General features: G+C 43.2%; 1 protein-coding gene across 3 annotated transcripts in view; it reads left to right on the top strand.

Annotated features, from left to right (window-relative positions):
• Positions 1 to 24,433, top strand: part of ENTREP1 (endosomal transmembrane epsin interactor 1) — a 61,099-nt gene that overhangs the window by 34,721 nt on the left and 1,945 nt on the right. For all 3 annotated transcript variants that reach the window (XM_024126896.3, XM_028493897.2, XM_028493898.2), the window contains 8 exons: positions 1,786 to 1,896; positions 9,335 to 9,463; positions 10,974 to 11,081; positions 11,202 to 11,335; positions 18,007 to 18,136; positions 18,310 to 18,388; positions 19,700 to 19,852; positions 22,101 to 22,393. In XM_024126896.3, the coding sequence (XP_023982664.1) occupies positions 1,786 to 1,896; positions 9,335 to 9,463; positions 10,974 to 11,081; positions 11,202 to 11,335; positions 18,007 to 18,136; positions 18,310 to 18,388; positions 19,700 to 19,852; positions 22,101 to 22,393 (1,137 nt within the window). The remainder of the gene's footprint in view (positions 1 to 1,785; positions 1,897 to 9,334; positions 9,464 to 10,973; positions 11,082 to 11,201; positions 11,336 to 18,006; positions 18,137 to 18,309; positions 18,389 to 19,699; positions 19,853 to 22,100; positions 22,394 to 24,433) is intronic.

Genomic DNA, 24,433 nt, shown 5'->3' with positions numbered 1-24,433 from the left:
GTACACAGCCTGTGTGCCTTGGACCATGTCCTCATTCTGGGGTTTGCAGGGTGGCATTCTGGTGATGTGGCTTTAACTTCTCATTAGCAGCCCCTTCACTGTAGGAGAGAAGCCAAGCCCACCAGACAGTGAATCCCTGGGGCCTTCTCTCATCTTGTTTTTGTTGTTCTGACATTTTAGAAGTAGATCATATTCACTCTATGATCTCACACTCCTGTCTTGGCAGCTGGACTCAGGATTTTCTTCCTTATTTAAAAAATATATATTAAATATAATTTATATAAATCTCAGATCATAAGTGTTCAGTTAGCTAAGTTTTAACAGTTGGATACACCCATGTAGCCAGTATCCAAAACAAGATATAGAACATTTTTATCACTCCAGAAACTTCCCTTATCTCTTCCCAGTCAATCCCCTCACTCCATGCCTCCTCCCCAAAACAGGCAACTACCCTTTTTTTTAAAAAAAAAGCTTTTATATATATATATAAAAATATATGCAACTGCCAGGGCATAAAAGAAGCCCATGTTAGAAGACCATGTCCTGTCTTTTGCCAATTATGCATTCTCAATTTCCAAAAAGCTTTGGCAGTGCAAGAGGGGGCTCTTGCAAGGGGGCACAGTGCAAGTCAAGTACTACAGACCTGGAAGAATCTAGCCTGGGAAACAGTAACACAGTAGCCGCTTCCAGCTTTTTCCTCAAGATTTGATGACAGGGCACATAGTCCTTTTACAAATTAACGAAAAAGGAGAGAAGCAGAAGCCAGATTCCTCAGTGAAAAACGAGTCTCCTTGTTCGTTGGTCAGGAAAGAGTCTTCAGTCAAGTCCAGCAAGGGTCTGGATTCCTGGAGTCACTCGGTATTTATAATTCATAAGCTCCTCTTGGAGAGGAAGGAAGAATTCCTCTTAAGAAAAGTGGCATCATGTGATACTAAATATTGACTCATAACCTGGGTCTGGGGAGATACTGTCAAGCTTCTTGGAATACCAGCAATAAAGGATGAGCTTTCTGTAGTAGAGTTCACGTGTGAACTCATTTGCCAGCCAATTCTGACATATCAGCTACCTGAAATGATGCTTGGTTCTAACACTGATAATCATTAGCTCCAATCTTTTATATTTACATTAAGGTTTGATTTTGACAATAATCAGAGTTCTCAGGTTGAAAAGCCTTTGTCGTCTCTAATTTGCGCTAAGTAAATACTGGCTTCTTGGTTGATTTCTGTCAATTCTTAATCATTTAGGGTAATATCTGTAATATTTAACTTTGGATACAAGTACATGGAAGATCACTGCACACCTTTTCTTTAGTACCAACGCTGTTTGGAAGTGAAAAAAGGCTCGTCTTTATTTTCACACATACTGTGATTTCTGGCTGGTAATGGCTCTGAGCTCCTTGATTTTCCTGGGTTCCACTTATATTCTAGAATTCTCCATTTGTCTAGTTACCATGATCCTGTAAAAGTCGGAAAAAAAATAACAATGGCTCAAGGAGGAAATAGCCATGGCTTGAGGTAGTGTACAGCGAACAGAACTCCCTCCTTTGCAAAGAGCAAGAAGAATAGGGACTTGAAACTGAGAAGGCCTGAGGGTCAGGGGCATTCCTCAGCACAATTTAAAACATTCTAAAAAATGAAAAAAAGAGTTTGTACATTAAAAACATTGTTCTGACTTTTTTTTAATGTTTCCTCTAGGGAAAGAATATGAGTTTTTTCACTCAGACAAAAGTGTCTCTGAATTTAGCCACGGTCTTTTTTCTAACTGCCGCTTTTCTTGCTGTTGCAGGTGAACCTCTTTGTGCTTCTCTCTGTGGTGTGTGTCCTCCTGAATTTAGCCGGATTTATCCTAGGCTGCCAGGGGGCCCAGTTCGTGTCCAGTGTGCCCAGGTGTGATCTGGTAAGCAGTTCTGAATCATCACTGTGCACCTGGGCCGACCCTGGCCTGGCCGGCTTTCCCGGGTGCCAGTGTGTGGCTGGCAACACCCGGGACCAGGCAGCATCTTAAAATGAAACCTGAAGTTGATAAAAGGAAGCGGGAGAACTTCCTGCTAAGTATTTTACTCGGGTTATCAATTTTTTTTTTTTTCCAAAGCAGGGACCAGCCAGAAGAACCCCAGAACCGCAGTAATAAAATGCATCATTCGTTAGTGAGTAGATGGATCAGTTGTCCACAGTCAATATCTATCTGCTCTCATCTAAAGAGGAAAAATGGATATTATCAGAATTTAGGTCAGCAGACCTTTATCTGAAACCTTTGGAGGCCAGGTGTGTTTCAGCATTCAGAGTTTTTCCAATTTTTAGAAGATAAATGTGACGCATATACTGTTTATTCTGTAGCATCCCAGTGGAGTCTGGACAGCAGAATGTGATCCAGAATTTTTGGTTTCCAGAGCTTTTTGGATTTCAGAATTGTGGATAAGAGGTTATGGACCTGTACTATGTCAATTTCTATTTTCCTGATTTTTAATTGTTGTAGTAAAATACCCGTAGCAAAAAATTTACTATCTTAACCATTCAGTAGTGTTAAGTACATTCACATTGTTATGCAACGGATCTCTAGAACTCTTCCCATCCCCTCCTCCCCCTGGCCTCTGGCAACCACTCTTTCTGACGCTGTGGATTTGACTGCTCTTGTTACCAGATATAAGTGGAATCATACAGTATTTGTCTTTTAGTAATTGCCTATTTCACTTGGCATAACATGCTCAATATGTACACATGTTGTAGTAGGTGTCAGAATTTCCTTCCTTTTTAAAGCTGGATAATATTCCACTGTATATAGAGGACACATTTTGTTTACCCTTCATCCATCGGAGGACACTTGGGTTCTTTCCACCTTTTGGCTATTGTGAACAGTGCTACCATGGAAAATGGGTCAGTTCTCTGGAATATATGCCTGGAAGGTGGAATTGTTGGCCACCTCTGAACTTTTTAAGAGGACTTTTCTGTAACAAATATCTCCCTGTGGCACAAAGCAAAAGAAGTGGACTCTACAGGTTGTAGTAAACCTCATCTATTAGGAACTTGGTTCCATGGCAGTCTCGCCCTTTCAAAACCAGCAGGATGCAAGTGAAGAAGGCTGCCACGTTTCTCAAAACACTGTGACCAGGTCCTTGCAGTGAAACTCATGGCCTTCCCAGATAGGAAAGCTCCTCCTGGACTCACTAAAAACCTATTGCTCTTCCTTAACAATCCTTCACAATTTCTTTGATTTCTGTCATTCCCTCACTTAATAAGCGAAAGTTTTGGAAGCACAGGCTCACAATGTTTTCTGGGTTTTTTTTGTTTTTTGTTTTTTTGTGGTATGCGGGCCTCCCTCTGCTGTGGCCTCTCCCGTTGCGGAGCACAGGCTCCGGACGCGCAGGCTCAGCGGCCATGGCTCACGGGCCCAGCCGCTCCGCGGCATGTGGGATCCTCCCGGACCGGGGCGCGAACCCGGTTCCCCTGCATAGGCAGGCGGATGCGCAACCACTGCGCCACCAGGGAAGCCCTGTTTTCTGGTTTTTAAGGCCTCGTATCATTTGCTCTCATCCTGCTCTCCTGCTGCAGCAACTCACACTCCCTGTAATGGAGCCCAAGCCCGCATGTCATTACCCAGGCTCCTGCCCTACTTTCCTGTTTCTGACAGTGCTGTCTCTCCCTCGACCATTCCCTGTCCCTTACTTCCCTGTTCATCCAAATGGTGTCAGCCTTTTAAAGCCTCATTCAATGATGATCTTCTTAAGGAAATAGTCCCTGATCCCCAGGGAAGGTAATCTTCCAGAATTCCTATCTGTACATCTCTGAAGCATTTCTCTTTCCTTTTTTGGGCTAAAGGTATTCATATACCTGTCTTCTCTCTTCTACTGGTCTGGAATCTTCCTGAGGACAGTGTCTGGCTCTGTATTTTCTTGGGAGTTTTCAACAGCACCTCCCACAGACTTCTTTACATACATAGAGTTCCCAGAAAATAAATTTTAAGCAAGGCTTGTTCTTCCTGTTACTAATCACACAGAAAATTGGAAGGGGCAAAGAGAACAGACACAGGCTAGAAGTGAAAAGTCATAATATTTTACAAGACAGTTCGATAAAAGAGTAGCATCTATTATATGCAAGACCCCATGCTAGAAACTGCAGATAGTAGAAAGAAAAGTCAGACATCGTTTCTGACCTAGACGTTTATCACGTAGCAAGAGGAGTGGGATAACCATGGCAGGTGCTTGATCAGTGTTTGTGGAGAGAATGAATAAATGCCCAACTGCAAAGCAAGGGAGTCTGTGATCAGCCATCAGAGTGAGACACAGTGCTCTGGAGGTGCGAAAGGAGAAGGACTTCTACTCTTGGGAAGACGGGAAAAGGATACCTGGAACGTAGGTATTTGAGATTGGCCTTGAACAATAAATAAATAAAGGGAGTGGGTCGAAGCCAGGAGGGGAGAGGATTCCAAGGGCAGTGGTTAGTTAGTAGTTAGTTAGCCTGAGTGGTTAGATCACTGTTGGCTCTGGAACAAACAGAAGCCAAATTACAAGGCATAAGGGTCTATATGGTTGACTTTTCTGAGAAATTCTGTGCTTCTCTACCCTGACTCCCTGTTAGAATCACCTGGGGGAACTTTTTAAAGACTACCCAAACTTGGGCCCCATACTCAGAGATTCTCAACTGCCCTGGAATGGGGGTCTCGGCATCAGTATATTTTTTTAAGTTTTAAAGTGTATTTTTAATTAAAAATTTTTCCCACCACAAAACCAACTCTGGGATTGTTTCTGATTATATAAGTGGACAAGCCACAAAAGTGTAGGATGGAACTTAAAAATCATTTGAAATCTCACTATTTGGGGACATCATAGTTAACCATTTGACAGGTTTTTTGCATGTCTTTATGGATAAAAACACACCTGATTTTTCATCAACAGGACCATATCGTAATTGTTTTTCATTAGGGAACGTATTTGGCAAGTGGAGTCTTTCTGAGGAAGGGATGCTCTCCTTCCCTCTTTGCCTCGCCATCCACACCAGTCACCCTGAATCCACGGTAACAAGCTGGGGGATTTCCTTTCGTGTTTCATGCTCATGTAACCTTACGTAGATGTGTATGGGGTGGGGTTATTCAAGACTTATTCTTCAGAAATGGGATCTTTTGTATCCACTTCCCTGCATATTGTTTTTCTCACTTAAAGATGTATTAGGTATAGCTCTAACACCCTTTTTTCCTTTGAACAAGTCAGTTCTCTGTTTTCTTGTTGTCCACTGTGGTTTGGGTTTTGACAGATAGAAGCAGTGCTGCTATGGATACTATTCTGTAGATCTCCATCGGGGCTGTGACCTAAGCGGAGTAGGCTCCCAGGACAAGGATTGTTCTTCTGTTTGTCTCATTTTTTTTTTTTTTATAGCACATTCAACCATTTGATGATTCTATCCATTTTTTTAAAAACTGAGATAAAATCTATAGCTAAATGACCAGCTCTCAAGTGTCAGTTCATTAAGTTTTGACCAAAGTATACATTCATCATGACAAATACACTCATGTATACACCCCAGACAAAATCTAGAGCATTTTTATCACTTTAGAAAGTTATTTGCTGTCTTCTTTCAGGCAGTCTCAACTCTCTCATAGGCAACCACTGTTCCAGTTTCTTTCACCATAGATTAGTTTTGCCTGTTCTTGAACTTCATGCAGGTGGAGTCATGTGGTATGTACCTTTTTGTGTCTGACTTACTTCAGCGTGATGTTTTTGAGATTCATCCGTGTTTTGGGGTCATATCAGTTCTTTGCTCTTCCCTTCTCTCTCTCTTTTTAAAATCAGGTCAATATTTCATTGTATAAAAATAGCACAATTTGTTTTATCAGTTCTCCTGTTGATGGACATTTGGGTTGTTTCCAGTTTAGGGGTGTTATGAACAAAGCTGTTGTGAACATTTTTGTATAATGTTTTTTGGGGGGCCTGTTTTCATTTCTCTTGAGTAATAAATACTTAAGTATGGAATTGCTGGGTCATGTGGTAAATGTATGTCTAACTTTAAAAGAAACTGCTCAACAGTTTTCCGAAGTGGTTGGGAATAGTATATTTAATTTAAAATGTATGGACAGTTCCTTTATTAAAGAGCTTTAACCTACATTTCTACCGGTAACCTTCTACCTACAACAAGTGTTACTCTCTAATTTTTTGCCAGTCTGATGGGGCTAAGTCGAGATCTCATCGTTACTTTATTTTGCAGTTCCCTAGTTGGCATCGGCATTTTTGGGAAAACTTCCCAGAAGATTCTAATGTGCAGCTAGGATAGAGAGCCATAATAGTGATTGATGACAGGAGGAAGGAGAGGCTCTGACAGCTTCAGGTAATTGTATCAAGTATGAAAGAGGGATGTTTTTCATTTAAGAATGAGATTCGAACAGGGTTGTTTGCAGAGAGTTAAAGACATTGAAGAGAAGTTAGAATAAGCTTTCAGAAATATTGGGCAGAGATGGAATTAAGAAGGCAGGTGAAGGATCAGGAACAGGAAGAATGAGGAAAACAAAAGGCACGGTTGCCTAGAATCATTTTGTAGGAAGCCTCAGGGCTTTCCTATATCAGCTGGGCACAGTGATAGATATTCATTATTGTTTGCATAATGATTAACTTTCAGATAAGATCCTTTGTTTAAAGGGATTAATTATCACTTATCTGGAAAATTTTGCCATCCAAAGTTTCCAGAGAGCTGAGGTTTCTGTATATTTGGATGTCTGGTGTTGTGTGGCTAATGCAGCCCATGCAGGATTGGTTTCTGTCTTAAAATAATGCCTTGGATTAAGAATGGACTCATGTGGGAAGGGAGTACTTTGTAAGATGACACCTAGTCTTCCCTAAGGGAGGTGAAGTCCTCAGGTAAGATCTTGAGGCTTATACAATATAAGAAATGGAAATTGCACTGTGTCGCGTTGAGAAACGAGAGCTTGGTTCCTGCTTGGTGAGAGAGGGCCTTGTGTACATGAACAGAATGGAGACATGAGAAGAATGAATCATCTCTATTAGCTGCTTCTTTGTTATACTAAATAATGCTGTTAGTATTAAAACAGGAAGTTCTCAGCAGGAGACTTTCAAGGAGGAAGCCCATTGGGAGTAATATTTATCTGAATTTAGCCTGGTGTAAGGATATTATTAACTATGGAAGAGCAGCCAAGAGAAAGTCAGCGATCCCTGAGGGGAAAGAATAGTTCCTACCTGCCTAGGGAAGTCCTGTCTGAATGGCCACAGTAGTTTTCCTTTAGAAGCCAAGAATCTAGATATTAGCAGCAGGATGTACCTTCAAAAATGTGAGACAATGAAAGAAAAATTCAAATAGAAACAGCCTTGTGCCTTTGTGTGTGGAGTCGTGGATCTAGGTGTGGGGATGTTGCTGAGATAACAATCTGTGGACAAACCAGGAAAAGACAGAAACCAAAGTGGTTGTGGATTGATAGATTATGGAGGCCATCGAGGTAACTGTAGTTGTAATTCTTTGTATCAGAGGCAAAATTTATATAAAATCTGGGCATCAGTGTTTATTTTAGTAATGCATCCCTTTCAATATGATTTAAGGACAAGGAATAAAAAATGTTCTAGGATTCATGGAATTCTGGAAGAGGCAAAACTAATCTATATGGAAAAAATATCCAAATAGTGGTTGTCTCTTTGGAGGGTGTGGGCAGGGATGGATAGGAATGGACATGAAGGAATTTTCTCTGGTGATGGTATGTTCTGTATGTTGATAAGGGTTTGGGTTACAGAGGTATATGCATGGCTCTAAATTCCTTGAATGGTATGCTTATGATTTGTGTATGTAAATTGCAGTTCAAAAGAAAAAGAAAACCAAACCAAAAATTGTATAATCCAGTGGTACAAATTTTTCCCTTTGGCTTCCTAGTCAACTTATATTAGAAGGAACTAAGTTTCCTCCTAATATGGAAAATACCATGAAATTTTCCACTATGACTAGAGGATAAGAATCTTAATTCAATGAGAAAAAAGCCTTTTTTTTTTCTGTTAAGCAACAAAAGCATTGTAAATGTTCAGTCATTCTTAAAGATTCCTGAAGAATTTTGCAGCTAGTGAAGTCAAAGCCGCCTATTTAATTTAACAAGTATGAAAGAGGTGTGGCCTTTCTTTTTAGCCAAAATAGAATAGCCAACTTTAACAGCTCAAGCTGCAGAGCAAGTAAGAATGAACCTCTGCTCCCAAATTATGGGTCTTATTAGCCCGAATCAGCTAGTACATATGTTCCCAACATGACTCAATGGAAACTTGGAAAAGTGACCCAAAGTTTGCAAAGCATCTCACTAAAAATATATGAGATTACTCATCAGTAATGGTATCACTTCAAATAAAGAAAAGAAAACTTCTCCTAGAATCTGTGAACACACTGAAGATGTGAACTAAGAGATCTCTTTAAGCCTACAGGGTTTAGGGCTACTGTTCACCAAATAGACCTTGTGCTTCTTCCAGGCACATGGTAGATTGAACTTCCTTGCCCTCTTGGATTAAGTGGAGCCATATGATTTACTTTGAAAATGAAACTGAGCTCATGTGATGAGTGTCATTTCCAAGAGGAAGATTTAAGCTAGGGTGACCAGACCTAGCAAGTGAAAACACAGGACACCAAATTAAATTTGAATTTCAAATAAAGAGTAATAGTTTTTTACTATAAACATATCTCATGCAATATTTGGGACATACTGACCCTAAGGAATGACCTGTTTATCTCAATTCAAATTTAACTGAGTGTCCTACCTTTTACCTTGTAAACCTGCTTTAAGTGCCAATGTGCAGTTCATCATATGCTCTCCATGTCTCTAGCATAGTGACCCTCAATCCTCAGATAGTGGATGCTCCATCAACTTCGGTCCCTAAGGGAATATGATGAGTAGAGCCCTCTGCTGACCTGCAATGGACATGTAGCATAGTCAAGAAATAACCTTGGTTGATTAAGCCACTGAAATTTTGGGGCTGGTTGTTACCACAGCATACCCTAGGCTGTCCTGACTGATGTAGACGTTGCCTGACACTGAACCCTGCCATATCTCATTCTGTAGGATTGGTGTTCCATGGTGTGGCCTGTGTATTTTTACTTAATAATTAAATTGTTGGGGCTTCCCTGGTGGCGCAGCGGTTGAGAGTCCGCCTGCCGATGCAGGGGACACGGGTTCGTGCCCCGGTCCGGGAGGATCCCACATGCCGCGGAGCGGCTGGGCCCGTGAGCCGTGGCCGCTGGACCTGTGCGTCCGGAGCCTGTGCTCCACAACGGGAGAGGCGACAGCAGTGAGAGGCCCGCGTACCGCAAAATAAATAAATAAATAAATAAATAAAAATAATTAAATTGTTGTTCTTCCTTTTCCCCTTAAGGTGGACTTAGGTGAAGGCAAGATTTGCTTCTGTTGTGAAGAATTTCAACCAGCCAAATGCACAGACAAAGAAAATGCCTTGAAACTCTTCCCAGTTCAGCCTTGTAGTGCTGTTCACCTTCTACTCAAGGTATCTGGAATAGATTCCACCCCCCACCAGTAACTACACCACAGAGACCCCAGGGAAGGCAAAGCTCTCTGAAATATTCCTCCTCTTTTACCTCCTTCAAATAATCCTGCTGAAAGCAGATATGAGAGACTCCTTGTCAGTGACCTAGAGACAGAATTGAGAACCCACAGATTATTGTGTTTCTCTTAAGTTATGAATGGATAGCTTCTTTGTGCTCAAGAATTATAAACTAGTAAAAAATGTAAAGGAGCCTAAATGCATACACATGTATATGTGTATGTATGTGAATTTACATATACATATACATGCACACATATGCACACATACACACCCTTGATGTAGCTACACATATAAGATGTAGTTTTAGCAGAACCTCTAAAGTCCATGCCCATTTGTTATTATTCTAATGCTCCTTTGTTGGCTTAAATGAATCCTGTAGGCTGTTGAGTGCTGCCGTTCTAAAACACATAGACTAAGGAGATGTATTGGCCAGAAAATACAAGAGAAATTCAAGACACTACCTCTTGTTTAATAGGCCGCAACTATACTAAGCAAAAGAGATGAAAAACAAATGATACCAGCTGAAGAGAAATGCAAAATTAACCTTTATTAGGGAATTGGATAAAAATCATGTCCTGACTTAAGGTCTGTTAGCCCAGGGAGTGACAAGCTCAGTTGGTGAACCCTGAGATATTAGCTTTTGGATGGTCCATCACTGATGGCTTTCTTTAGATCTTTGTTTTGGGTTTATTTTCTTGTGGGGAAGAGGAGTCTCTAAGCAAAGAGAGAGAAGCTGTCAGCTCTCTGAGTTTTGGAGGATGTGAAAATGGCCTTCTTTCTTTGGCTTCTGTATTTTCGGTAGCTGAGTCACTCCCGAATTTTCTGAGCCAGGACTTTGCTTGGGGAAAGCCCCGCTAAGCAGCCAGGACCGTGGCAACAGCAACTTTTGGAATTGGCTTTGCTGCTATTTTGAGACATGTGTTTAGAGGAGACAAGCCCTGTTGACACTCGGGCCGGCCTGCCCCCTGTGTTGTCCTCATTGGGTGCCCGAGGCAGCTCTGCCAGTGGCTCCTGAAATAGAATCAGTGGCCACGAATTAAGCAGCGTGCTGTCCTGGTGGGAGTCTGTGGGAGGGGGGAGGTTGGGATTTGCTATCACTGGGGACACCGACTTCAGAAGAGAAATTCAGTACTTTCCTGGAAGGGATATTTCCAGACAGGGTTCTGATGCAAAAAGAAACATGGTAATACCAGGTCTGCCCGGGACAGGAAGCTTCTAAGATAAGTTTTTAAAATTAAGAAGTACACACTATTGCATGACAGTGTTAATAATAACCAGCGTTTGTTTGGCACCTAGCATGAGCTGAACACCATCTAAGTCCTTTACGTGCATTTTCTCATGGGAATTGTCTTCCTTGGGGCAGTATTATTATTATTTTTTAAAGTTTTTATGTTGCATTCTGGTCCTCAGTTTTGAGGTACTCAGGTGCGTCATTGTTTCCTGGTTCCAGAAAGTCCTTTTCGCCTTGTGTGCCTTGAATGCCCTGACCACCACCGTCTGCTTGGTGGCAGCCGCCCTTCGCTACCTTCAGATCTTTGCAGCCAGAAGATCCTGCATCGTAAGTCCATGCAAGGTGGCAGGGTGTCTGTGACTCCACTGATCCCACCCTCGGACCTTTTTGTGTCATCCGTTGCTTTCCTCCTTGAGCTGTTGACTAACCAAGGTGCTGTTTAATTAGGATGAATCCCAGATTTCTGCGGAAGAAGTGGAGGAACACAGACGCATACCAGACCCTGACGACTTTGTGCCACCAGTGCCTCCCCCTTCCTATTTCGCCACGTTTTACTCGTGCACACCCCGGACGAACCGCAGGTATCTTCCCTACATATGCTCGCGCAGATCTCTGGGCTGCTCTCAGTTTTGAGGCCGCAGGGTCTCCAGAGCTCACAGCATGGGCTCTGACTTCTCTCCAAAACCTAGACATTGTATTACTTTCCGGGATCGTCCGGTTTTTCTCTCTCTTTTTTGGTCTGACAAATTGCATGAAACCAAAGAAAAGTCAAACCTTGACCTAAGGATATAGTTTTTCAATTTCAATTAGCTTCTTAGGAAAACTGACACCCAGTGAGATAACTGCTGTAATTTGACATGATTGAAAACTGCTGTTGCCCTGGAAACGCTCTCAGTCGGGCCAAATCGATATTCATTGTAAACCATCAGCAGGTCCTCAAATCATGAACTTCTTCCCAGCCATTTAATTATTAATTACATCTCCTTGGTCTAGAAAAAAGAAAGATGCCGTGTTTATTCTCCTTTTCAAATCCTTTTCAAATTCTAGCTCAAAATTTGATCATCTGTCTCTTAAATCTCAGAAATCATTATTTGTAGAATGAAGTGCTGCATGCATTCATTTGGTTGTTAGCCACTTCTAGAATTGTACCATTCTAAAGAATGACTTCATTTATTCATTCAACAAACATTTAATCCATCCTCTGCTGCTTACTAGTTACTGTGCTGGGTTATTGGAATTCAAAATGAGTTATACCAACTTCCTCCCCCTATCCAGGAGCTCACAGTCTAGGTCATTAAAAATGAGTGTTGAAAGGATCACAGTAATACTCAAAAGGGAGATTTTGAGTGCAAGAGGAGGACTACCTAACCTAGAATGGTGAGTGAGCTGCAGAGAGCTTGAAGGAAGAGTCAGCTGGTCAGGGTTGGCTTCCAGGATGAAGTGATGATCTTAGTCCGAATTTAAAGGCTAAAGCAACCCTACGTTTAAACTTAAACCCTACATTTAAACTTCTAAAAAACAAATCTCTGAATTCTACAAGAAGGACTAGTGTCTTTCCCTTGCTATTGAGAGGGCTTGGAATTTCTACTTTTTAACCCTGAGGTACACGTGGAGAGTTGTCAGACAAATTTGGTGTCAGGCTTGGGGTTTTTGGATCCATTTTCTAGTGCTCAGAGCAGCCACATGTCATTTTGACTCCCACCCAGACACTGTTAATGTTCTTTTTTTTTTTTTTTTTTTTTTTTGCGGTACGCGGGCCTCTCACTGTTGTGGCCGCTCCCGTTGTGGAGCACAGGCTCCGGACGTGCAGGCTCAGCGGCCATGGCTGACGGGCCCAGCCGCTCCACAGCATGTGGGATCCTCCCGGACCGGGGCACGAACCCGTGTCCCCTGCATCGGCAGGCAGACTCTCAACCACTGTGCCACCAGGGAAGCCCTGTTAATGTTCTTTTCAATGGGTTATCTTCCTGACTTGTCCCTCAGACTCGTATCTAAACCCCACTCTAGCCCCTCCCCTGCCCACCCACCTCGGCGGAAATAAGAGATGACCACAAAGCTGGAAGGGACATCAGCTGGCTGGACAGATGGCCTGGGGGACAGCTCAGCCTCCCTGTTGTACAGGGACTGGTGGACTGTAATTTCGAAGCTTCAGGGGCCAGGATGGCTTCGCTAGTCTTTTAGGAAATGAGCCAAGAATTACAGAGGCCAGAGGGACATAGCAACAAAACATATATTCTTTGTGTACCATAGGACACGTTTGCTAAAAACGTAGCCCAATCTCAGGCTGTCTGCAGAGTGCACACTGAAGGGCAGTAGAAGTGCCTGTTACTTCATGGTTGGGGAGAGAAATGCCCTCTTCAAGAAGAGTTCCTTGGCTCTCTGAGGTTGTGGGTGAGCACTTGGTTGACCTAAGAGAAGGCAACAGACATTTAATTTCATGCTGTGGCAGAAAGGGAAAGTAACTCATGTGGGTTTAGAGGTACTGACCTGTGGGATCTCCCGCCCTTCTTCCCTCTTTCCTTTCTCTTCTCTGCACCTCCATAGTCATGCTTATCACTGTGGGTCTTTGAGGATCTGGGTGCATCCCTGGATTTGCCCCTCTGAGCTCTGAGCCAGCCCCTGGCCAAATCTGAGTTGGAAGAAGACCGACAAGCTTGTCGTCAAGGGCTCTACCAACCAGAACTTCCCAGAGGAACATGGGGGAGGGGGTTATGCATAACACCCTTGAGAGAAAAAGAATGCTTGGCCTAAAGTATATACCTGGAGCGCTAGCTCATATCTCCAAAGGGCAAATAGCCTCATTTTCTAAAATTCTACCAATATCTGAATGCAGCCCACTTTCTTTTTTTTTTTAACATTTTATGTATATTTTTAAAATTGTAGTTGATTTACAATATTATATTAGTTTCATGTGTACAACATAGTGATTCAATATTTTTATAGTTATATTCCATTTAAAGTTATTACAAAACAATGGCTGTATTTCCCTGTGCTGTACAATATTTTGTGTTGCTTATCTATTTTATACATAGTGGTTTGTGTCTCTTAATCCCATGCCCCTGTCTCCCCCCCAGCCCCTTGCCCACTCTCCTTTTTTAAATGGCTAAACTTATTCACCTTGAGATACATATTCTATCAGAGATATTTTAAAATTTAACTGACTTTGCTAAATTCTCAGTATAAATCAACATCATAGACACTAGCTGTTTAACCCCAAATGGTCATTTTCTTTCTTATAAGCAGGAAGGCAAGAATATTAACAGATGTTTTCGTTAATATTTCCACAATCAGTTATGTTAAGAGTTTTCACGCAATACAGGCTCCCCTTTTCCTGTAAGGCATTAGGACCTCTCAGAAGAGGTTTATTTATTTAACTTCTATAAATACAACCATTTCATGCATTGGTATCTCCTTGAAAAAGGGCTTCTCAAGTTACTCTCATAAATAGAAGCCTGATTGCAGTCAAGGCTTCTATCCAAAGATGGTTATCTACTTTGTGAATCAATTTGTAAGTACAGGAGGGGGCTGTGTACCCCATCTCCTCTACTCCAGGGAGTCCCCCAGTCTCAGAAATTGGCTTGAGCCAGGAGTCAAAAAGGAAAGTCTCCAACCTATTTCGTGAATGTGGACCTGGTTATACTGTGGGGATGTTACCTGCTAGAGAAAACTGAAGATGAGCTCATGGGAGCCAGGTTGACCTGAGCATTTCTTAAAGGTGAAAGCAACAAGGCCCACCCATTTCCTTTCCAAATGAACTTCAAAACCCAAACTCAAGTGGAGCTGGGCTGTGCCTAGGCTTGACTCTGTGCTCAGCTGTTGGGCTGGGCGACCCTGCCTCACTCCCCACTCCCACACCCCTACCAACATGTGCCCCGTGGAAGGGCCAAGCTTTCTCAGCACACAGAGGAGGATCGTTCTTTGGTCAAGGTCATATTAGTTGCTCCATCAGCCTCGGATAAGTTCTCAGGGCCTATTTGTAGCATCAAAGCAGAACGTATTTTGCATGATCTGTTTGGGTTTCCTGTTCATCTTCAGGTCTCATGAGCATGAACCAGCGAAGGTTTCCTGGAGACTTTGGGATGAATTTGAATAAGCCCAGGCTCTGGAGTCTCTTAAAAGGGTCACCTTGGGTGGATCTCTTACCGTTTCTGAGCCTCAGTTTCCTCATTCACCTGCCTTGTCTTGTGACTCCTGAGAGGATTGTTATGAGATAATGGGCTAAAAAAATCTTTCTAAAAACAAAAGCTTGGACTGTGCTCTACCATTGTTAGTTGCATGGTTTCAGATGTTCTTGGCATGTTTCTTACTCTTAAGAAACATTTAGCCCTTAATCTTACCCCTACCTTATCAGGTAACAGTTTTCTAAAGACACTCATTTTCAGTAAAAGTTTGATCACCTTTCCCAGATATAACAGGGTTTTGATTTCAGCCACCATAATCCATTTTGCTTAGCAGTGGTCTCAGTCCTGGCTGTGCCTTGCAACCACCTGGGAGCACTGACAGCATACAGATACCTGGGCCCCACAGGCAACTAGGGCAGAATTTCTAGAGGTAAGGCCTGGGCCATGCCCAGTTTAGGAACCCTCCTGCGTAATTCTACTCTACAGCTGGGTTAAGTACCATAAGGGATCACGAACAAAACCTGTAGCAAACAGACCTGTTTCCCTCCATGGATCCTTATTTACCCAAAAGTGGTACAAATAAGGAAAAGTTGCTTAATAGGAAAGGAACTTTCCTTCTACATCAACTCTAGCAGGATCTTCCATCTAAATGAGGCTTTGCTGGTCATTGTAATAACCACCATAGAAGCCATTCATTTTGCAGCCAATTTAGATAAAGTGTACCCCCTTTCTCCCCGCAGTTTTCCTTCTTGAAGAGATTCTGTAGTAGTTTAGGATCTAAAGTGGAGCCCGTTCTTCCCACTTCTTGGCCCTAAGCAAGCCCTCTCTCTTCTATAGGAACATACAGGTAGCCACTGGGTTGGGAATATGAAATATACAGCACCAGAGCTAACAAGCAAAGCTGGGGGATGAACTTTCCAGGCAAGGACACCGCAGTGAAGAAACGCATGGGGAGTTGGCTGAGGGGGGACAGGCAAGGGTTTGTAAGTGCCGGAAAGATGCTCACAGGATTATGCTAATTAAGGATTAAAGATTGGCCCTCTGGAGCCGAAGGAAGGAGTGCATAGGTCTCAGTGAGTAAAACAAGTTGCCTCGTTTATTGCTCAGGAAAGTCTTCAAAGTCAGGTCCACGAAGGGTCTGTATTCCTGGAGTCACTTGGTGTTTAATAGTTCTTAAACAGCTTCAGCTGGAATGGAGAGTTGGCGTGAAACCGGTGGGCAAGTCCTCCTCTAAGGGAGAAGAATATCTCTTTCTTGATGACTTTACCAGGACCCCTCCCAGCCAGGCTAGGGAGGGGCCATTCCTGCAGGTGCCTCTCCTCAGACCTGCTGAGCCTGCACACATCCCTGCCTGGGGTGTCAGCAAGTGACCTTCTCCTTTCCTCTCAGGTCAAGCACGAGCTGAGAGTCTTGTTTATGAATAAAGATGCCGGAAAATAGGGGAGCACCTTCTCACTTTTTCATTCAGGCTGTAGGAGTCTCATCCTTCTAAATCCCAGAATTCCATAAGTTTTATTGTTAGGAAGACAGAATATCACATCTTTTTCAATTTTTTTCTTCCACCAATTGCATTTTTGTAAATGGGCACAAATGAAACAACCATAAATGCAGAGAGCACCTTTCTAAAACAAAACAAAAGCAGTCCCTTGTAGGCAGCTGGCCCCAGAATTTGTCTTTTCATCAATCTCCTTTAGTTTATGTCCATTTTTGCATTTCAAGAACAAACGTTAAACTTTTGCTATTATCTTTTTTTCATTCTCCAATGCTTCATGGCCTGAGTACAGTTTTTTTTTTGGTCTTCTGTGTATTTTTAAAATTGTGATATAATTGACATATAACATTGTATTAGTTACAGGTAAACAAGTAATGATTTAATACTTGTATATATTGTAAAATGATCACCACAATAAATCTAGTTAACCCATCACTACATATAGTTACCAGTTTTTTTTTTTCTTGTCATGAGAACTTTTACGACCTACTCTCTTAACAACTTTCAAATACACCATGCAGTATTATTAACCATAGTCACCATGCCGTGCATTACATCCCCAGGACTTATCTGCATGTATTTTATAACTGGAAGTTTTGTCATAAGGTACAAACTTTCATGTATTTTTAACTGTCGTTTTCAAATTTAGGTTCTTTGTTATCTAGATAATTTGTGTGTGTGTGTAACCTTCTGTGAATGCTGGCGGAAAATCTTGTGGGTTTTTTGTTTTTATTTTTTGCTATCAAAGGTCTCTCACCCACAGGCCAACAGCCACAGCTACAGCAAGTGCTCCATCAGTGTTTGTTGAATGACCACCTTTAGGAAGAGGCACTCTGTGATTCCTCCTGCAGCATTGCTGCTTTGTCTCTGAGTTGTGATGTTGTTCACTTTTTTTTGAAAAATGTATTCATTATTTCAAACATTTATTTAACAAATAGTGGGTTTCTACCATGAATCAGACATGAGGGAAACCCAGGCAAGAAACTTTTGTCATGTACTAATGTAACAAATAATTGAGTTTCCCTGAATCCTTAGTTTTTTTTTTTTTTATTGAGGTAAAATTCACATAACATGAAATTAACCTTTTGAAAGTGTACAATTCAGTGGCATTTAGTACATTCACAATATGGTGCAACCATCACTTCCGTCTAGTTCTAAAGCATTTTCCTCACCTCCAAGGAGACCCCATACCCATTAAGCAGTCACTCCCCATCCCCCCCTTTCCCCAAGCCCCTGTGCAACCACTAATTTGCTTTCTGTCTCTTATGGATTGTTGTTTGCTTTTTTTTGGGATCTTCCCGGACCGGGGCACGAACCCGTGTCCCCTGCATCGGCAGGCGGACTCTCAACCACTGCGCCACCAGGGAAGCCCTGTTGTTTGCTTTTTGACTAGTAAATTTAAAAGGAATGATGGTATTGCATTTTCTGTGTTGTCACTTGCCTAAGAATTCTGGGCACTCCATCAGAGAGCAGCTTAGGTTATTCCCCTGCTCCTGGACCAGGAGGTTGTAGCGTGGAGCGGCGAGTGATTTTCCCCATTGTCAGTGGATAGCCCTCTAGAGGTAAAGGCCAGTATGCTGGAGCCACTACCATCAAGATGGCCAGAACATGCTTCCTGATGCCAGGATGCTCTTCCTAGGATGGTTGATCCTGATGTTATACCACTGCCGCATATCTACGGAGCGCGAATCAAAGGCGTGGAAGTGTTCTGTCCTCTGGACCCCCCGCCTCCCTATGAAGCTGTGGTGAGCCAGACGGACCAGCAGCAGGTACTGTCGATAGAGTTTCTCTTTGGTACGTTGTCGGCAAGTAGGAAAAGCAGCCACACAGAGAGCCGGGTGGGGAAGGGTCCATGCCCTGTAGATCTTTTCAAGTTCACTCCGGTCCAGATGATGGTTGAGTTGAATATCAACAGACAACCCTCTTTTTTCCTGTGTTGCAGGGATCTTCATTCCAAATGCCAGAAGGATCAGAAGCTGCCACCAGCCCCTTGGAACCGATCTGCATGCCAGTGATTCAAGGTAATAAATACATTATTGCTGCCCAAACTCATGATTCAATAGACTAAAAATGGTAAAATAATCATCTGTATGATATTTTGTTGGAGGTCAAATACTCTTGGAGCAAATGGTTCAAGCTATATCCTTCCTTCTGGGTATAAAAATATTATCAACTCTTAGGGCTTACAAGTAGGAAATAATATGTGAACAGAAATAAAGATATCTTTAGAATCTTTTACGAATAACCAGACTTTTCAGAAATGGATTACAGAGTTTAATTTGGTTTTCTTGTGTTTTCTGATCTAAGATTTTTTTTCTCCTGTTAAAATAAGATAAGCTCTTGTAAAGAGACAAAAAGAGTTTTACCTATTGCAGAGTGATTTGTTCATTTATAACCAAGGACCCAGGTCATACTGCCTTCACGTGCACTGAATGCTGATTTGCAATCCTGCATTAAATACTAGAGTCCGTTTACAGTTATCCTTGTAACTTAAGGGAACATTGTTACCGCTTTCTCTCTATGGAGAGGTTTTAAATGGCCCGGAGAACTGTCCACAGGACAAAATTGCAAATGGTGATAAATAATGGATCAACTTTCAGCTATTTTAGGTGGAGGTAATTTTTCAGCAGTGCCATAGAATGGGTTTCTGCTCTGTTCACCTTCCATCTTAAGTAGAATTATGCAGCAGGGTTCTATTTCCTAAGTATGTTTTAAATTCTTCCATTTCTTAAAAAAAGTTTCCCAAACCACGAGTCAGCCTCACAAATGATGGGACTTTATTTTCCTGAACAGCAGTCATCCAATTCCAGAGTGGTTTGACTGATTCATTTAGTGGCCACTGGCTCTTTACCTTGGCTTTCCGGGAGTTTCCCAGCCTAGCCCTCAGACACACCCTCTGCCTGCATTCGGCCTGCAGCCCCAGGGCAGCCACCCCACCTGTACCCGTATCACCTTCCACCTAATCAAGGTCAGCCTGAGTTGTCAGAAAGGGTAAAATGGCTAGGACCTTTCCAGTGCTGCACCAGGCTGCTCCACTGGAGAAGATGCTAAGCACCTTTAGGCATTTTAGCATGGCTTCGTTTTCTGCTCCTGGATTTAAAGCTTTTTGTTTGTTTGTTTTAGGTGTGGAGGGGTAGTTTGAGGAGGCAGCATTTCCCACGGTGCTGCAATATAAAAACTTACTGGGCCCACAGCCTAAGCAAATATTATGAACTGTATTACCCTTGTCCCAGAAGGTTTGGGCTCACAGGTGTTTCCTGCCCAACATTTTGAAGGTGCCAGCTGAACAGAAATGATTTCTGTTTCTCCTCTTTAAAAAAAAAAAATATCAGGTGGGGACATTCCTAACACACCTGGAGAAGAAAGCGCATCCATATCAACTCCCAGCTGCAACCAGCTACGTCCGGCAAGGAGCCGGAGAGCTCTCCAGCCCCTGAGGACAAGATCCAAGAGTGACCCTGTGCTTCACCATTCTGCAGAGAGAGGTGATGTCATTTCCCAAGTTCTTCGCAGGGCGCTGTGCTTGTTTGCCGATAGGTGCTGAGTGGCTCTGGCCACCCAAGGCCCTGCGGTTCAAGAGAGAGCTTGGAGGGGGCTAACAGGTCTTGGGAAAATCAGGTATTCTGCGTGCACGTTAAGGATAGACATCTACCATGTCTTTTAAGGCTGGTAAGAATTTTTTTTGTTAAGTCACTGTCATGAGAAGCGTTTGGTTGCATGTGATACTGTGCTGGGTACCACACGAAGAAGATAGTACAAACCTAGTTCTGATTCCCAGATGCTTACAGTCCTGTGGGAATGAACATTCTCTCTCCAGAAAAAAGTCAAAGGGGTGTATTTTTTACCCCCCTCTTCTGTAATTTAACACTAGTTATCTTTTTACTGTGTATGAGTAGATTGAATTATTTAAATCTGACCTTGCTTTAAGATCTTCGGATAGAGCGAAGCTCTCGCACTCCATCTCTTTCCCTTTCTGTTTTGAGTTTGTGTATAGATGTTATTTGAATAATTTTAAATTTTAATAGTTACAATTTTTTTAATTAAAAAAAATTTTACACTGAAAATGACATTGAATCTTCTTTTCTGAATATATGACTGCCTGAACATCTTCAAATCCCTCTTCCTTGTAGAGAATTGTAAAAAATAGAGGAAATAAAGGAAGAAAATGAAAGTCTGTATGTAATCCCACCAGCACAGGCTTCTTTCGGTGACCTGTTCTAACAAGTTGCCTATGCTGTCTTCAAGCTCTATGCAAATACAGCTTTGCGAACCCTCTGGTACCGCTCTGTCCCGGGCCCCACGTCACCTCCTAGTTGTATTCTGTCCCCCTGACAGCCTGTGTTGTTTGCTACAGCTCTGGACTGACTGTGTGGGAGCCAGAGGGAACACTCCTCTTGTCTCTTCAGCGGCTTCTGAGCGGGGAGGAGTCCTGCCTGGGACTGAGCGCCCTCTGGCCCCTCAGCTCCCCGGACCTGTCTTCACCGTGGGGTCCTCTGCCCCACCTGGCAAGCTGAGGACTCGGGATGGCCACCTGCAGCTTCCACAGGAACTTGGCTGTCTACACAGCTTAACGAGATCTTTCCAGAACCCGCTCCCCTTCTGCAGCGCTGCAGGGGCAAGGATGACACGTGTTTACCCGTTGGAGCCCTCTGCTGTGGAAGGGACCAGGTCGCCTTCAAGCGACAGTGGAGTCCCTGACTCTGTGCTCACACGAGTGTCTGTGGTGAATGTTCCCCGAAGAGTCAGGTTCTCTGTGATGTGCACGTGGCAGCCGAGGAAGACGGCTGCCAACCCCTGTTTAGAACTCCTCATGCCTGCCTTTCTCCAGAGGAAAAGGAATGCTCCCCTTCCTCCACCTGTTTTCCCACCCCCTGCCTCCCTTCTTCCTTGAATATCTAAATTCCTGCTTGTCAGACCTTCACAGACTGAAATCTCCAGTGTCGTGTACACTGAAGGCTGCTGGCTGGCTTATGAACATGTGGAGACCAGGCCTGATTTCACTTCACCCATCTGCCAGTGCAGTAATGTTCTGCCAGTCCTTATACCCTTGCCAAAGTAGTAGTTGTGGAAATTAGCCTGTGGTGGATTTCCCAGGCCCTCTGTTGACTTCCAGAATGACGTGTACTTTTTCTGCACTAGATTTCTCTTTCTGTAATAGTCAGCCCTAGCGCCACCTCCCAGCCATGGTGTGACATCGATACTATAAGTCAGTACAGTGCCCCTGAGGATGTTTAGGACAAAGGTACAGTCAATGTGAGCAGAGCATTCCATTCATCCCACAAGTCTCGTCTCTCCTCAGTTCCTCTCTTCCAGTGGCTTTTCATCCTCTCCCCGGAACATTCTTCCATCAGTCAGTCGTGTTTTCTCTGCCTGCCCAAACCATCTCTATATATTGGTGATCACCCCATGAAACCATTGCTCCATCATGATTTGCATTCTGGATGCTCTTCTCTGTCATCTGTCTTTACCTTGATGGTTGTGTTTTATGTGGCACAATAAAATATCTGGGGGACATGTCCTATTGAAATTACACTTCAGGGAATAAGCTTGTGTCATAGTTGTTGGGGTTTTTTTTTTTTTTTCCTCCTGCAAGAGGAAAAGCAAGATGTGCATGGCCGTCAGCATTTGTCACATGTTTTCCACATGGAGTTTCGTGGTTTGTGCTGTTTCAGGTACAGACGTGTGTTCACGGGGCTTGGCCAAAAGGTGCGTGTTGTTTGTCTCTGCCCACAGCCGTCCCCGTGCTCAGCTGTGAAGCCGCGACTCAGACCGAGGGAAGACCAGACCTGGCTGCGGTGACCTTGAGAAGAGGGTTGAGATCCCGAGCTTCGAGATGCAGACCGAGGTCTTTAATAGATTACAAATCTTACATGGACACCAAGCTGCTGGTGGCGAGGTTCCTGGAGCAGTCCTCCTGCAGCATGACCCCGGACATCCATGAACTTGTAGAAAACATTAAATCTGTTTTGAAGTCCGATGAGGAGCACATGGAGGAAGCCATCACAAGTGCCAGTTTTCTAGAACAGGTAGTTTTATTATTAATATCAGGCATGAATCAGATGACTTGTTTCCGTAGCAGCTGAAGCGGCTTCTCTGGTTTCCTGTCGAAGGCACAGAAGGTTCATGGTCACTGTGTCAAAGGGGATGGGGTTAGGAGGTCTGGGGAAGGAGAGGAGGAAGTTGCGTGCTTTCTTTTCACATGTGGTGACTTTGCCACAGCCTTCTTGGCCCAAGAGAAGAGAAACTGATTTTTCCGAGATATGGAAGCATGCTTGGAAAAAGAAAAGGGAGCAGCTCAGGGATGAAAGCAAGGGCTATGGGCAGTGTGGAGTACATTTAACTTTCCTTTTCCTAAGTTGAACGTTTCCCTTGATCTGGCATGTTTTTTCAGCCCTTCGACAATGATGGACATATGTGAATTTTAATACTGGCAAGATTCTGGGAGCTGTTCACGTTCCCATGAAATGTTTGGCAAGATTACCTAAGCTGATAGACTTAAAGGAACAAACGTCTTTTCCTTTCCATTTAGTAAAAAAGACATGGCAATCCCCAAACAAGTAGCCTGTGAAAAGATAAAACCGGGCACGTAAATATTCCACTTGCGTGTCAGGTTTCTCATCTTTAAAGTGAAGTGTTGAAGAAGTCTCTACACCCGTATCTCTGAGTGAATGGAATTTCTCTCTTATGAGAAAGTGGGAGTGGGTCGCAGCTTTCCTCACCCACCTCTTTCAAAAGCAGCGTTTACCTTTTGGGTGTTTGCTCTGTAGCTCCATGTCTGTGGGGTGGCCATTGGAGACCTCAGTGCACAGTGGCTCACGGGTGTTACTTGGCTGTGCCTGTGGGTATTACGTGCCCATCAAATACTTCTTGAGTTGAGTTGGCCTGATTCTCAGGGTCATTGCCAGATACTGGATCCTAGGTACGTTTTTCAGGCAGATTGAACAAATCCCCATCTCACTTTCCTTTCTGTTCCCCTTCCCACCTGCTGGCCTCTTCTTACAGAAGCCAGATTCTGTCCCATCCCTAAGGGGACCGTGGGGAGCAGAACAGTCTGATTACTCGTGTGAAGAGGTACATGAACCATGGGCCCTTTTGTTGTTTGCTTTCTAAAAAAGTGGTCAACCAGTAGTCCTAGGTCAGCCTCCAGTTGGTAGCCTGTGTAGGAGAGAGATTTACACACACATGTCCCTGGTCTCCTCCAGATGTCATTCCCTGCCTCCTCCCCTCTGTTCACCCCAATTGCCTGAAAAACAGGAGCAAGTATTTGGAGCTGCCAAGTTCTGGTGAGGTAAGGGCTGGAGCATCTGCAGAGCTGTTGGTCTGGACCTTCTGCAAAGTCTTGCTTGATGGAAAATAGCTTTGGGGAAAAAGAACAAGCACTTAGAGTTCAACAGATGCTATCACTATAAATGTTTGCGAGGTCTTTGTGCACAGACCGGATCAAAGTTCAGGTACAGGGATTGTTGCAGTAGACTCTGGGCCATCTGCCGGGGCTTCCAGAACTGGATCCCAGTGGTGAGGTTATCATAATGCCACCATCCCCCAGGTAGAAGGATGCAGGGACAAGGGCAAGGGAGCTTTTATTCCTGACTCTACCCAGCTTTGCACATTTTCACCTTCTCTAGTATTATTGGGATGTGTTTTTATATCCATTTTAATGTTTTACCAATATCAAAACCACTTGTCCTAACTTACCATGTAATAACAGTAGACATCTATGAATGTTGGAATTTTCTTCTTACTCAGGAAACAAAGACAGCCTTAAAGACAAATATAATAACAGAGTGTTAGAAAAATTTGATGTCCCATCTTTTGGGGAGATTAACCTTTTAATGACCTTAAAATCTCAGAATGGTGGAAACTAAACAAAAAGACATCCCAATGGTTGTTCTGTGATGTTAGATGGTAATAAAGCACTTGAGTTTTTCCCAATGTGCTAACAGCAATATAGGTCATACAGACATGACTGTGTAATTTTTTTTTTCTTGCGGTATGCGGGCCTCTCACTGCCATGGCCTCTCCCATTGCGGAGCACAGGCTCCGGACGCGCAGGCTCAGCGGCCATG

Source organism: Physeter macrocephalus, chromosome 9, assembly GCF_002837175.3.
Source record: "Physeter macrocephalus isolate SW-GA chromosome 9, ASM283717v5, whole genome shotgun sequence".
NCBI lineage: Eukaryota > Metazoa > Chordata > Mammalia > Artiodactyla > Physeteridae > Physeter > Physeter macrocephalus.
The sequence above is the reverse complement of the archived record's forward strand: the minus strand, read 5'-3'. Positions and strand labels throughout refer to the sequence as shown.